This window comes from Trichoplusia ni, chromosome 4, assembly GCF_003590095.1.
Source record: "Trichoplusia ni isolate ovarian cell line Hi5 chromosome 4, tn1, whole genome shotgun sequence".
Lineage (NCBI taxonomy): Eukaryota > Metazoa > Arthropoda > Insecta > Lepidoptera > Noctuidae > Trichoplusia > Trichoplusia ni.
In genome coordinates, this window is record NC_039481.1 from 13,784,882 (window position 1) to 13,799,365 (window position 14,484).

At 36.4% G+C, this 14,484-nt stretch overlaps 1 protein-coding gene across 2 annotated transcripts in view; it reads left to right on the top strand.

Annotated features, from left to right (window-relative positions):
• Positions 1 to 14,484, top strand: part of LOC113493121 (leucine-rich repeat-containing G-protein coupled receptor 5-like) — a 240,709-nt gene that overhangs the window by 160,906 nt on the left and 65,319 nt on the right. For both annotated transcript variants that reach the window (XM_026870943.1, XM_026870941.1), the window contains exon 6: positions 9,054 to 9,098. In XM_026870943.1, coding sequence (XP_026726744.1) covers positions 9,054 to 9,098 — 45 coding nt within the window. The remainder of the gene's footprint in view (positions 1 to 9,053; positions 9,099 to 14,484) is intronic.

Sequence of the window (14,484 nt, forward strand, 5' to 3'; positions counted from 1 at the left end):
CGGGATTTATTCCCCACTCGATACGAATCTCGATACCGTCCCACCACCACCATACGTAATTTAAGTTCCCGAATTCGGACTTATTCGGGTATCAAAAAGAAATTATAAGGGGATCCCGGTGTGCGGACGACACTCGTTACGTCACACCACTACGTGTAATGGTCTTTATCGTAATGGCTGGTTTTGGACGAAATATGGCGTCGGTTTGCAGTGTGAGCCTTTGGTTCGAAGCTATCATATAGAGTGGATTCTCAGATATGTCTTCAACCAGGTCCGCCTTAGTTGTCATCTTCAAAATACCGACCTTTTGACGTGTTCACAAACTTTTATCAAAAATCTAAATGTCAATCTTAGCTTTAATATAAATCTTAGATTGCATAATGCCCCATTCCGGTTCAAAAAGAAAACACCGATCAATTCATTTTAAAAGCCAATTTTATTTATGATAGATTAGGGACCTTGGGATTCGACGATTTATAGAATTCAGGGTTATTAACTGTAACAAACATATTACTACGGGCGATTGTATACAGGTCGTGAGTATTTTAGGTTTGTCCCGAAAGGATTGACCCTTGACGTAACGAATTTTGATAAGGTCTGTTGGCCTCATGAATCGATACGAGACCAATAAAAATTGTGAACGTATTTACTTTAATAGAGTTTGAAAAAAAGCGTCAGTTTTCACCGCCAAATGCAGATTTCAAAGCGACGAAAGCAAATTTAAGAAGATAGAATCCAGTACCTTTTTTACTTCACAACAATAAAGTTGATCGAGGAAATTAATCATGCAGATCTTATAACTCTAGTACCTACCAACTAAACAATGTTCTCAATGCTATATTAACCCCTTTAAAAATCTACACTAGAACAAAAATAATCCAGCATTATTCAATAGCAATAACTCAACAAATTAACCAGCTATAACATAGGGCGGTTTCCGCAGGGAGCTGCACTGCGACCATTAATCAACGTCTGAACATTGCACAGATGCCTTAGCGTACTCATGCACTAGACGGAGCAAAGACCTCATATCGCACCGTATAACATATTTTATATCCTATATCCTTATATACGAGCCTTATGTACAAGGGAATATAAAATGTAAAGCGCGTAAGTTGTGATGCGTTGTTGTTTTACGCGGGAAAGATGCTTATTGGATTTCTTGGAAGAATGCTCGTATTCAATCCGGATCGGATGATCCCATTCTCTTGTTATCAGCGTTTTATAAAAGTTTTAATAAGTGTAAGTGCATGTGCTTTAATATTGATAGGGTGTTTTTAAAATTCAGTTTTATGTTTACGTTTCGTTATAAGGCGGGTAATGTTTCATTTGATGGTGTTTAACGTCATTTACTACATGCTCTAGCAATTAACACAAAGATTAAGTTTAAAAAATACCGAAATATCTGTTTCGCACCAAAAATGGTCTTAGCGGAAAACAAACACCCCAAGAGTATAACAAATCAAATCATAGGAATACAGTGGAAACAATCTCTTGTACGTCTTAGCTATTTAACCGATTAGGGAGGCAATTTTCTTTCAGCAATCCGGAATTATCTGCAATCAATCGAACAAAAGGAATGGGCGAAGTTATTCGAGAAACGTCTATCGATTTATCACTGCTATAATTTGTTTTGTTGAGTATCGCATTGTTTACCGGCTTGTGGACAAGTGCTGGCCTGATGGCTTTCGAGGAGGCTTCAGCCTGCAATCAACGCATCTTTGTTGGCTTTTGTTTGGCATGTTTTTGTGTCAAGCTTTCGGATGGATTTTCTCCGAACACGAAACTGTTTTCTTGAGTAGTGAAAAGTTTGGTGTTGTTTTCGTGCGTTTTACAGAACCTCCTTATATACAAAATGTTTGCTGATCGAACTAATATATATTTGAACACAGTTGTTCAGAACCAGCAAATAAACATGTTAAGCATTCATAAAATATTCAGGTCTGTTGTAATGACACATATTTTAAAGTCAATATTTTGCAAATGAAGAGTAATTTTATGAATACTGCAAGTCATAAACTTTTGACCCATCATTTTATTTGTACTGACGTTTAGGCATGCGAGTTTTAATTTAATGTTTTTGCTCTTAAGGAACCAAGTTCTTTGTCATACACACAGGGACTAAACAACCTTGACTTTCGATCAATAACTTTTAAATGAGGAATGTTTATGTTTCCTTACACTAAGCTAACTTAAGCCTCCAGGCTCAACATAACCCAAGCAGGGCTTCCTCGTATTATAAATGCGGTGAAGGATTTCCGGCAATAGGTGCAGAAATATTGCAAGGGGTGCGACTAGGGTCTAATGAATATTTATCTGTCTCTTTGTACTGGGGAACTCATTAAGTACGGGAGGTACCAAGTCTTGCTGTTTTAAAATAGCATGAAGTATGTGTTTTCTTTTTTCTCCTGTTTTTTTTTCGAGGGTATTCTTTCTCATTAACGTAATGTTATTTTTACAATCCGTTAAAATTACAATCCTGGTTCTTTATGCCGCAATGATTAAGTCCATCACGTCCGAATTTTTTGAAATAAAATAATAAGAGAAAGAAGCAAAAAAAGAACAGTTTGGGTCTCAATAATATCACTGCCACCACTGTTCAGTAGGCTACCGCCAAGTCTTAAAGTAATTTATTGCACGTTTGAAAGAGAGAGATATACCTCTACGATACTATCTATATATGTATATGCCCATACTATAACAATTGAAACATTGTGGTAGGCCCTCTTGTCTAGGTATGCATAAAAAAAATTCACTAAAAGTAAAAAAGTACAACTACTTTCACAGACACCTATCGTTCCTAACTTAGCCCTCTCCGCCATGCAGTCTGTTTGCCAGTATAATGTATCAAGCACTGCCCTCGCTAATTGTGAGTGTATTATTTCACAATGAGTCACAGTTAAACATCATTTATTATATCGAAACGGGTTTCATTAGTCCACACAATGTTTATGAAATATTAACTACTGAATAATAAAGCTTTTAGCGTCAAAATAGCCGGTAATTATGGGACAATAACTATGTTTAAATTGATTCTTTTGTGTCTGACAATTTGGGAAATACAACAAAAGTTTCATTGTTTGTATATCGTTTAAAAAGTCACTCAATTTAATTCCATATTAAGAGTTTAAATAGCCGACATTTTTGTCTCTCAAACAAGTTGTTTCAAGACAAACGCTACTTTGTTTAATCCTATTTCTTGTCCTATTTACAAAGTACTGAAGGTGTACTTTTTTTAACTCTGGGTACTAAGTATTTCTGTTACATTGTCGTGTAAGCTAATTGTCTCGAAGTAACACCGGTGTTGAGATTAGCCAGTGAACTGTAATGATAGCGAGGTTAACCTCCTGACCCGGACGTATTTATTTAGGTATCGCCACTGGGGGTTCTGCATAACCCTTTTATAACAAATGAGAATCTATGATGTCTACCCCCTTTAGGGAACAAGCTTGAACTTTACGTGTTTTTAAGTATGTTATTATATGAGAGAAATAAATTCTGTTTTAAAACATAATATGTAAATTTTGATTGTTATAAAAAAGTGAACGTTCTTTCAACGAAGTAGGGAATCGACCACCATGTACAAGTACGTAGGTGATTTGAAAAAAGTATTCAAAGAATTAGTTTGAAACGAAATTTAATATTTTCTTCGTATTATTAACGTAAACTGGTCAAACGCATAACTATCTGAACATTTAACTGTGTTCTCTAATTAGATTATCAAAGTTAAATAGTAATTCGCCTCCACGTGACGGTATCTTCCAAAACAAATGAGGTTTGATCCAGGGCTTACCCCTAATCTCGGGTTCTGCTGCAATGTCGATCCTGGTACTGATCCTTGAAATTTTTGCTCAAAAATAACATTATTTAACAAAGCTTTTGAGCTTGACTCCCATATTGTTCGTATCTGTATGATATTCAAAGATATTCTGGAAAAAATTGGTTTATTCGGAACTTTATTTAAACTAAGTTTTTTGTGCTAAGGTTTTTACTTTATTTTTTAATTTGTATTGGGAATTTGGTCGGTATTGAGAATGTTTCAGATTTGACAAAAATATTGAAACAATTTGAAAAGTAGCAATATATAAAGCAAATATATTAGGTAGGTATAGCCAATATTATAAATTAGGTACCTATTCTTATACTGTGTGCTTTATAAATGAATCTAAATTTACCTTAAAATTTAAAGGCTGTTTATCTCATCCAAATATTTTCTTCTCTACTCAGCTCATATTATCATTCATCATTGGCCTAGCCTTTTCCCAACTATGTTGGGGTCGGCTACCAGTCTAACCGGTTTTAGCTTAGTACCAGTGTTTTACAAGGAGCGACTGCCTGTCTGACTTCCTCAACCCAGTTACCTGGGCACCACGGTAGCCCTTGGTTAGACTGGTTGTCAGACTTTTCAAGCTTCTGACTACCTGTAACGACTGTCAAAGATGTAGAAATAACAGCCGGGACCCACAATTTAACGTGCCTTCCGAAACACGGAGGAACTCGTAAAGACAAAGATGGTTACCCATCTACGGACCAACCGCGTCAAGCATAGCTTAACCTGTGATAGTTTCACTTATGCGGTTATAGCTTAGCCACGAGCTACTCAGCTCATATTATCTTGAACCAAATTAATAGACTTTGCCTCTATATATAATGCGTACTTACTAAGTAGAGGACAACATTTTATGAAATAGTGTCATTAATAACGTGACTGAGGACACGGCTAAGCTGTTTATCTTTTCTGTACTTACATAATTAAATATTGCTTAAAAGGCACCGTTCATTACGCGATCCATCAAAACGAGGTAGTTATTATGTTGAGAAATTACTTTTTTCCGGAAGCCTTCGTGTAGTGTTGCCAAATTTCTTGTATGTATATTGGAATTTTTGTAACGGGATAGTCATTTAAAGATAATCAATATTATCAATTTGAGTTTCTCCGCGATTTTTAAAGCCATTTTTTTAGTTTGTCTTACGATATTCCTTGCCTAAATCTCCTTTTAGAAATACTCTAGTTTCTACAAAAGAATACAATGTACTTCAGTTATCACGGAGGTTTACTTTTATTTATTTTGAGTGTTAAGTCGTTGAGCTGAACTTAATGATTGCTCTCCCCCCTGGAGCTGTAGGTAAAGTTTATTTACAATTTCCGTAGGTCCATCAGAAATTTTGGAACTCTAAAGTAAACCTTTCGACCTTTAAGTTCTCCTTCATCACACGATGGAACTTTGAAACTTAGTAAATACTGTAACTCAAAGTTCAACTCAACTCGTTGCATCTCCCGCTCACTATTTCGTTTTGTACAACTTAGTATTCTAACTACAAAACACAACTCTATCAACATAATAGCCTATTATGCTCACAAATAAGAACACAATGATATTAATGGCCTGAACTATAAACAATACACTGTTACAATATAATTGCATAACGCGTGTACAATGAACATAAACGTTTACCAGAATAGACTCCCGCATCCGCAAAAATGAATATTATTACAATTTCATTTCGCATAAAGCGCTCCGAGTACCGGTTTCATTATTCATTGGAAAATGATCTTATTACACTCGCATTACAGTTTAAACTACACCGGAGTCATACACGGACGATGTAAACTACAGCGTGTGCATTTACAAAGGCCGATAGAGCAGTTGATACTTTTTGCTCGCGATCACGACACCGGTAACGACTTCCCTTGCAAACGCGAAGCGAAAATGCAACGATTCCGAAATGCGCGCGAATGCCGAGGCCAACGCGTCGCTTAGCAAACCTTTGTACAGACACGAGCAAAAGGCACATCGATTGTTCCAATACAAACGGAAATATTGCCGACCGTGTGAAAAATGAATATTTTTCCAACTGAGCGTCCCCCGCGTTAGTTGTGAGAATTCTGACGCTCGAAATTTACCTCGCAATTTATAGACGTAAAACAATAGCGTTTGGAACAAAACCGACCGGACAGATTGTCGAAACGATCGTAAACTCGTTTAAATCGGCGGTGTGTCCGCCGGACGGTCGGACAGTTTTCCGTGAAAAATTACCGCCGAATGGCGGCTAAGCGGTGCTTTTAGCCTAGTTTCACAACGAGCGAAGTCACGGCACGACCTGGCGATTTCCTCGGACCACGCCGTTCAATTTACCGGAACGCATCTGCCAACTAAAGAGGTCGGCCCGTGCTCGCTCCGGAACGTCTTAGCTCCTAATAAACGCTGCCGTAAACGGATTCGCCGTTCAAAAGTTAAAAGTAGATTAAAATAAAATTAAGAAATAGAACGTCGAAGGAAATTCAATATTGGACTCTTCGAATGTAGTTGATCAAAGAGTACTAATTGTACAGAGAGGGCACTACAATTCAAGTGGTTTTATTGCCGGCGGGGCGAGTGGAAGGCGAGCAATTTGGCGGTCTGACCGCAAGAGCCGCGCATGTTTATTAGAGACAAAGAGCCGCCGCGTCGGCCCCCGATTTGCATAACGGTCTGTGTCGTAATTAGAAACCATCTCGGACGTCCTTCCTTTGTCCCGTCAAGTCTAGAGGGGACAACGTCAAACGCCTTTTATTTAGCCGCTCACAGGATAAGCCGTATAATCCTACCGAATTAAAATAAAATGTGCAACGCGTTCCTCGGGTGCGATCATTGTAAACACTGAGTGGAGGGTAATTTTATAAGGGTACATCATTCAGGCGCTGCGACTTTAGGACGCAGTTTACAAGTTCATTTTCTGTTATTAACTAAGCGTTTGAGAAACACGGTTTGACAACGATGGACAGTAGAAATCACATTTTTTAATACGACTCTCTCAAGTTTTAATAAAAGCTTAACATATTTAAAACGTAAATCTAATTGTGTTGTTCATAAAAACACATTCTGTACGGTCACACGGACAAATGAATCATCAAAACCAGCCTACTTCTAAAACGTTCCCGTTATTAAAATCTAATTTGAAACAGACAGCGAGACAGGTAATGAAAATTTTAATAAACCAGCCACAAACGTTCTCTACAATTTTCCCGTCAGTACTAACATGAAAAATAAGAACAGCAAAACACCACATGCGTAGCTTAAGAGCGGGATAATTTATTACTTACACCGTTCATTAATCAAACATATACTTACATGTACGATGAAAAATCGTTTAAAGAAATTGCTTACGCACTCCCAAGTAGGTACAATAAATCGTTCTGTAAGAAGCGCGCAGTGTAACACACAACAGAGGCGGGTAGGGCATAACTCATTAACTCGAGGCGCGTTTACGAGGTCCGCTATATCGCGAGCCGCGCCGGGATAATGACGCTAAACCGATATCCTTATTTACTGCAAATTGCGTCGGCTCTTACATCTAGGCCGATATGGTATTGGGGTTCTGCTACAAATATCTTGTTACCTTACTTGATTAGTTTTGTTTCATGGTTAAATTGAAAGTTGTGAGGCATAATGTTAGTGTTTTACGAGGAGCGAGATTCTTACTGAATTCGCAATGCCGCCTGCCAAATAAAAGTCCATGCTCGAATAAAATAACTAGCACTACATCGGAAAATAATTCCATTTCGTGCTTTGATGTTACAATTTACAACATTGTTAATTAACCTACATTTGTTAAATTTACGACAAATCTAGTTTCAGCTATAACAAATTAAACAACACTTTCACAGCGTGTTTATCCAGCATTGATCCAATAATAATTAATTCTACACTGCTTAATGCCTGCACAAATATTAGCTAATTATATTCGTCGCTATACAACCATGAAATTTCCCGAACTCCAAGTTGAATACGGACAAGCAAATCATCCGTGAAGTGAGTTTGCAAAGGGCACGCGTCCGCAGCGCAGCGAGCTTCGTAAACGCGTTTACACACGTCAAATGCACAATGCGTCCATTGTTCGAGGATTGATTTAAACAAAATAGATGTTTGGAATGGCGGCTGTTATTTTAAGTGGCAATTATTCGCAACTGTTTAATTGTTAGAGATATAATAAAAGGCAAGGAGGTACGCTATCCTTGCACTTGAAGCGGAACTCATATTTATGTTCAAATTTAATATCCGTTCGTAAAGTGTTCCGTTTTGGATGTAATTAAATACAGAGTTTCGTTTTATTTCTTTTGGTACGGTTTATACGAGAGTTTTAAAGCTAAATACAAAAGAAGCAAATGTTAATTAGAGACTACTTAGAATACGAATTGAAATCATAAAAGCACCTCGCGCTGGAGAGCGTACTGTGTTAGATATTTATGTACTCATAGTGTTATACGTTTAGATGATACCTAGCATTTAATCTGGATAATTATAATCTATTTTAATCCTATTAACCCCGCGCGTTTAGATTTTCTAAATGCTTTGTTTGAGAACTTTGTATTTTGAAATTAATTCTACTTAATGTGGAGGATTTCGTATTACGTTTTCATAAACAAAAAAAAACAGAACGCTAGAGAAGCAACTTGTTTTACAAAACTGCTTACGACGACAGTTGCTCTAAAAGTGACCAAGTTGTTCTTGGATACTGATCGGTTAAATAGAGTTTAGCAAAATATGGCAAAAGTGTTGGTCCTCATCAAAATTAAAAACCGTACCAACTGCTACTGAACCTCGATTTTCGTTCTCGAAGTTATAGTAGCAACAGAAACAGGTTACAGTGGTAACATTTTAACTGTCTAGCTATCACGATTCATGAAATACAGCCTGAGGATAGATGGACGGTCAGACAAAAGGATAACAGCGGAGCCTAAGTAATAGGGACAGTTCACACGCAGATTTAAATTATTTTGCTCAACACACAATCATTTGTCCTGGGTATATCGAATCTCCAGAACAGGTTAAAACTACTTTTACGGATTTTATCGCGGTTTAATTTTAGATCATAATTCCCGACGTTTTCATACCTCGATAAAATCCGTAAAAGTAGTTTTATTTCAATGTCTAACATTTGCGTAAACCCAAAAAACCACCAACAGGTTAACTTAAGATTTAAATCTATTGTGCAATATCACTAGGAGGTATATACCCTGCTCTATTCACAAAATTTTGTCCAACGAACTTATTTATCATCAATTGTTACAGGTAACAACAAGTGCCCCTACGCAACCTAGCCTCAGAAAACCCACGGTAAGTACTGAAACAGACAGACTAATCAATTATGTTGCCGTTAAAATTATCAGTTAGCTAATTATACACGCTAATGAGTTTCACGACACACGAAAACCAAATTAACATCGATAGGGACCCGTTTAGGGATGGTACGAGAACGAACACTTTATTTAGGGATATTGATTTCATACTGTTTGTGATTGTGACTTTGATTTTTTTGAAAATTCATGGAAATAGTAAGCTATAATTTTCCTGGGTTCAATTTTAAGGAGTTAGTCTTAAAATAAAAAATATTTAATTTTCTAATTCCTCTTGCGACAGTCATTTAATAAAAAAAAAAAACCTTTTTCTTGCAGTATTGGTACTTAGGCTTAGCCGCTAGATGTCGCCTATTTCATTTTTTTTCCTGAAGATAAAACTTTCCTACACTGGCAGCACCAGTCTGCGGATCGGTTTCTTTACCTATTACCATTTAATTTAAATAATAAATTAAAAGCTCAAAAAGTACTTAAGTATAGTCGATACAAGTTATAAGTTACAAATAAGATCACATTAAATTAACACGTACTTAATTATGGAATCAACACCACTATGACGCTTTCTTAATATTTTATATATTCATCGTTCTCCTAACAAGAAACTTCGGTCTAGAATTTCAGACAAAACACGTCTATTCCTAAGTAACTGCGTAAAGCATTAAATACTATTAACTTCTCAGACATAATTGTAGACTTAAATTTTGAATTTTGATACTGCTAAGTTCTTATTATAATTAATTGTCACCTTGGCATTCTTTTAACCAACTCCAATACAGGTGTAGGTTAGAGTCGCATGCGATTTTACATGTCGTTATAAAATAGTAAAGAAAACTTCAAAACTTCAATTTTAAAAGACTAGAATATGTCTTTAGTCGCAAGGGAAATTGTACCTATACAAAAAGGTTTTAGACATAGAATTCAGGTCTTGACATAACCCGCCTTTTTAGAAACATACATACATATACAAAAAACGGCGTTCCCGCACTAAAAAGACCCAGCGACACTCCGACCTCGCCTGAGTGGAGGGGGCCTGGGAGTCTATGTCGTCCAGTCCCATACAAAAATAACCAACTGTAACTAAAGTATAGCTACAATTATATGAAATAATACATAAAAAATAACTGTTTTGTCTATGGAATATTCATATATTTGAAAAAAAAACACTATATTAGTGAAGTATTTTAAAAACTTAATGTTTCCTACGTCGTTTTGTACCTACACCCTCCCCTCGCGCAAGCCCTAACTGTATATTTTAATCAAAGACGTATAATTGTCTTCCATATTATTACGAAAGTCTCTGTCGCTTAATTACTCTGTAACTTATCACATAAACAGCTTACTGTGACGTGATGTTGTAATAATTAGATTTAGATGTAATTTACTGAAACCGATATCGTTTAATTAATACAATTATGTTTGCTATTAAAATTAAATTTTAGTACTCGGAATTTTATTTTAAATAACGTTCATTTATAATTTAATTTACTCCAATTAGAATACTGTCATTTTCGTATTTTAATTTGTATGAAATAGGAATTTGAAATTGATGATAATTACAGACAACGAATTATGGTTACTTATTTATACGCTAAAATAAAAACATCACTTTTATTACCTATTTTGGTTGCAGCCATTTCCAAACCAAGTGTTTAACGAAAAGATATATCTCTCAAGAATAATTCAGATCGAAAAACAGAATAGAAACTTTTCCAATACTACAAAACACTCAAAGGTAATGTTTCCTACTAGGTACAATGGTACCGGCGTACCAATTCGTGTCGTATAAAAGAATGAACATGAACTTAAATAAGTAGCAATATCCCCGTACCACACGCTCTCTAATTCAGTTGCGGCTGTGTATCGGAATCGATTGCGCTTTGAAGAGCCACTCTTTACCTCTTTTGTTCCAATGTAGAGTGTCCCCGCTCTATCCAACTTTGATGCTTTTTTGTTCCGCGTTCTCATTTTGAATAAGAATGAAGTGATCTAAAAGTGTTTGGAATGAACGTTCCAGAATCGATGGTTGTACAGAATTCTAAATTTAAAAGTGTTGGATCAGTGGTTAATTCTTGTTGTTACTTTTTTATTTGATTTTGCTTTAGCGTTTATAGGTATACATACTTTGTTATTATGGTAAGGTTTATGACTACCGTCCTCTTATTAACTTCGCTATCTTTTACGGTAGGTAGAAGTATTATTTAAGTATTATTTTCTTAACACCCATTACCACATAAAGAAGTTTAACTTTGAAGTCACCCACGAGAACAAAAGATTTAAAAGATTTGACATGTCTTTACTCTCTGTTATAGTACAAGAAGTGCACTCCACGCAACACCTATTTTATAATTAGGTGAGAGTTCTGTAGCGTAATTATTAAAGTTTTAGAGTGCCAAGTTTAGTCAGGCACATTGTTATATAAAGAAAGGATTCCAAAGAGCTCTTTATTTCACGTATAATTAAAAATATAAAATTTCAGATTATTAAATTGTAGTATTATTTCAAAATGAGGTTTCAAAATGTTGTCAAAATCTAGGCACGCATTAATCGCATATAAAAGAGACTCTTTTGACTAATTGAAACATATTTTACGGCAGGAATATATTTTAAAACGCCACAATCAAAGTTCGTCGTGTAGCCAATCCTCGTAATAAGCTGGAGTTCATGTAATTTGTAGAGAACTGCCTTTTTCCATTGAACATAATACAACTGAAATTGTTTATACTGATTTTTTGTCACATGTTATTTTATATGTTCCGGTCTCATTACATTTTATAGTTATACATATGTAAAATGAATTTATGTATAAGCATTAGTTTATTATTATTTAGGATGAAATAAATTTAAGTATATATTTTTAAGAAGAGTATTGAACATTACATTACATTTTCCTAACTTGTAATTATTCGCCTGGGAAATAAGGTCCTAATCAAGATATAAAAAGAAGACACAGTACGTACTCCGGCAGGTTTACTTTATTAATAACTTCCAAAGAAAGTTCCCAACCGTGCGAACATCTAAAATTATATATAGCGTTGATTGAGGTGTTCAAACATTCATCAAGCAATAATTACGAATGGCGGCTCCAAACACGTTCTCGGAAATTCGATTCGCCGGTTAATCAGCACTCGTAGCCCAGTAATAGGTACCTAATGCGACAACTAATTTCCCGAAAGAAGTACTCTATCTACCTTCCCCGGTTTTTATTGTGGCCTCTTGATATTCACCTCACGATTCCGTCTCTTCTGCCCTTCCCGCCCCCCTTCACCCCTCTCCCCTCGATGTGCAGTCATCAAGCCCGAAAACTTGCGAATTAATACGTGCTTAGATTCCTTCAGAAGTGGATAATAAGGAGATTCCGTAGATTGTTACACAACTTGTCCGCGAGTTCCTAATGAAATCTGTTAATTTCCCAACGACTCCAGTTGCCCTTTCGCGATTATCAGATTATTGTATTCTTGAATTAGCTTGAACCGTCGACAAAGGTTGTGGTAGTTTTTAGTTAAATTACTTGTGAAGTTCATTGGAGACACCTTTGCTTGTGCGACACGTAAAACTTTTCTCATTCATTTAATTTGCATGTTAATTACTTGAACGTAGTCATGTGTTAAGGTTTCATGTTGAAAAGTCTAGCTTTATTTTGCTTTAGTAATAAGCTTGTTTCAAAGCACGAGTACCAAACAATTTTAAACTACGTTTAATAAATGCTCAATAGGTGATAAACTTTATAAATCCGAAATTCATGCTATAAAATGTGTATGTCGTAGGCGCTAATCTTAGAGCACTCAAAACGCAATTTCGCTTCTTACGGCGGGCGCTGCACACAGACTCGTCCCTCGCTAACTTAGTACCACTTGTCTGCGCCTCTCCAAGACCTAGGGCTGTAGGATAATTTTCATCTGAGCCTTCCTTGCAAGTGATAAACTGAAAAAGAAAAAATAGGTCTTTAGTATTTCTCCATTACGTTAAATTTTCATTACACCTTGAATAAAAGTTAGATCGCTTGACTTAAGTTGCCAGCTATTAAGCGTGTTATCAACTATGTTATACAACAATAATAAAGCATACACAATACCCTCACTTGCCCCAAATGGACCGAGTTCCGCTCCAGATTGATACGAACACTAAACAGTCATTAAAATCTAGTGCAACACTTAGTGAGATCTAAATTACGAGCAACCCTAACTCAAGCGTCGACTGTGTTCGGAATACTTCGGGCTACTTCGGGCCCACTCGGCTGTGGTCGGGTGCTCTCGGCATTATTCGGGAACTAAACAGAATCTATCAGAGCTAATTGGTGGCGGAACGTAGCGAGCCCGCAGATTGGGACTTCATAAGATTAGCAATGCTCTTGGGACTTGGGTCTACTTCCAGTACTAAATTGAAGACCACTCCGATGTATTTTAAGGTTTCATTCGTTCGACGTCGGGTTATAATTATATTTGGAAGGAGTGTGAAATATATGTATTTAATTCGCTCAAACAACACAGGCCAAAAATAATGTAGTTTTATACCTAGTTTTACAGATTTACGTGAAAAAGCAATCTTATTTTTCACGATAATATGATTAGTTACGAAAATATACAGTTAGTACGACTCGTCCTAATTCCCGAAATAAATTTTCTTATGAAAACAAGAAAGAAATTACGAACTACAATATTACCTTAACTACATAAACACTTGAACATTAATAAGAGTTCGGCTTTGACTTTTAGTGGGTAGGTACGCCAAACAAATAATAAGAATGTGAAAGTAACATATTTATCAAAGTCAAACAATCATATTTCTTGAGCTCGCTTTCAAAGTGTTATCGTTGCCGAGTGAAAGTTACAATGTACACAAGAAAGGAATCGCGAAACACTGACATTGAACAAATGATACACGGCCCTCCAGCCTCCCTAAACAAATCGCTACACAATTGTCGCCCGCCTCACGCAGCTAATCCGATATCAGTAAAAGTAAATTCAACTCGCACATCAATAACCATTTTGACAGTTAAGCCGCCATTTTTCATTTGGCGCAACGTTCAAAAGTGGAATCCGAGCAAAAATCGCGCAGTCAGAGGTCGCGTTCGAAACAAAAAACCTTCCTTGTACCGAGGCACGCGCAAACATCGAAACTGCATCGGGAATCCCCTTTTAAACCCCTTATATTGCAGCTTTAATCTCAGTGTGGAAACTTTTACCGTAACTAACGCAGCGATGGAATACGAGGTGGAATTTTCCTCTTCTAACGTGGGAGCGGGGCGGTGTAGTAGATCAACTTCCGAGCCATTTATTCACAAATCGAGTTATTGCACCTCTCGCAGATCGCTTTACATAGGTCATTTGTGGAAATTACATGTCGCCGCAACTTTTCGTTTTCAGTTT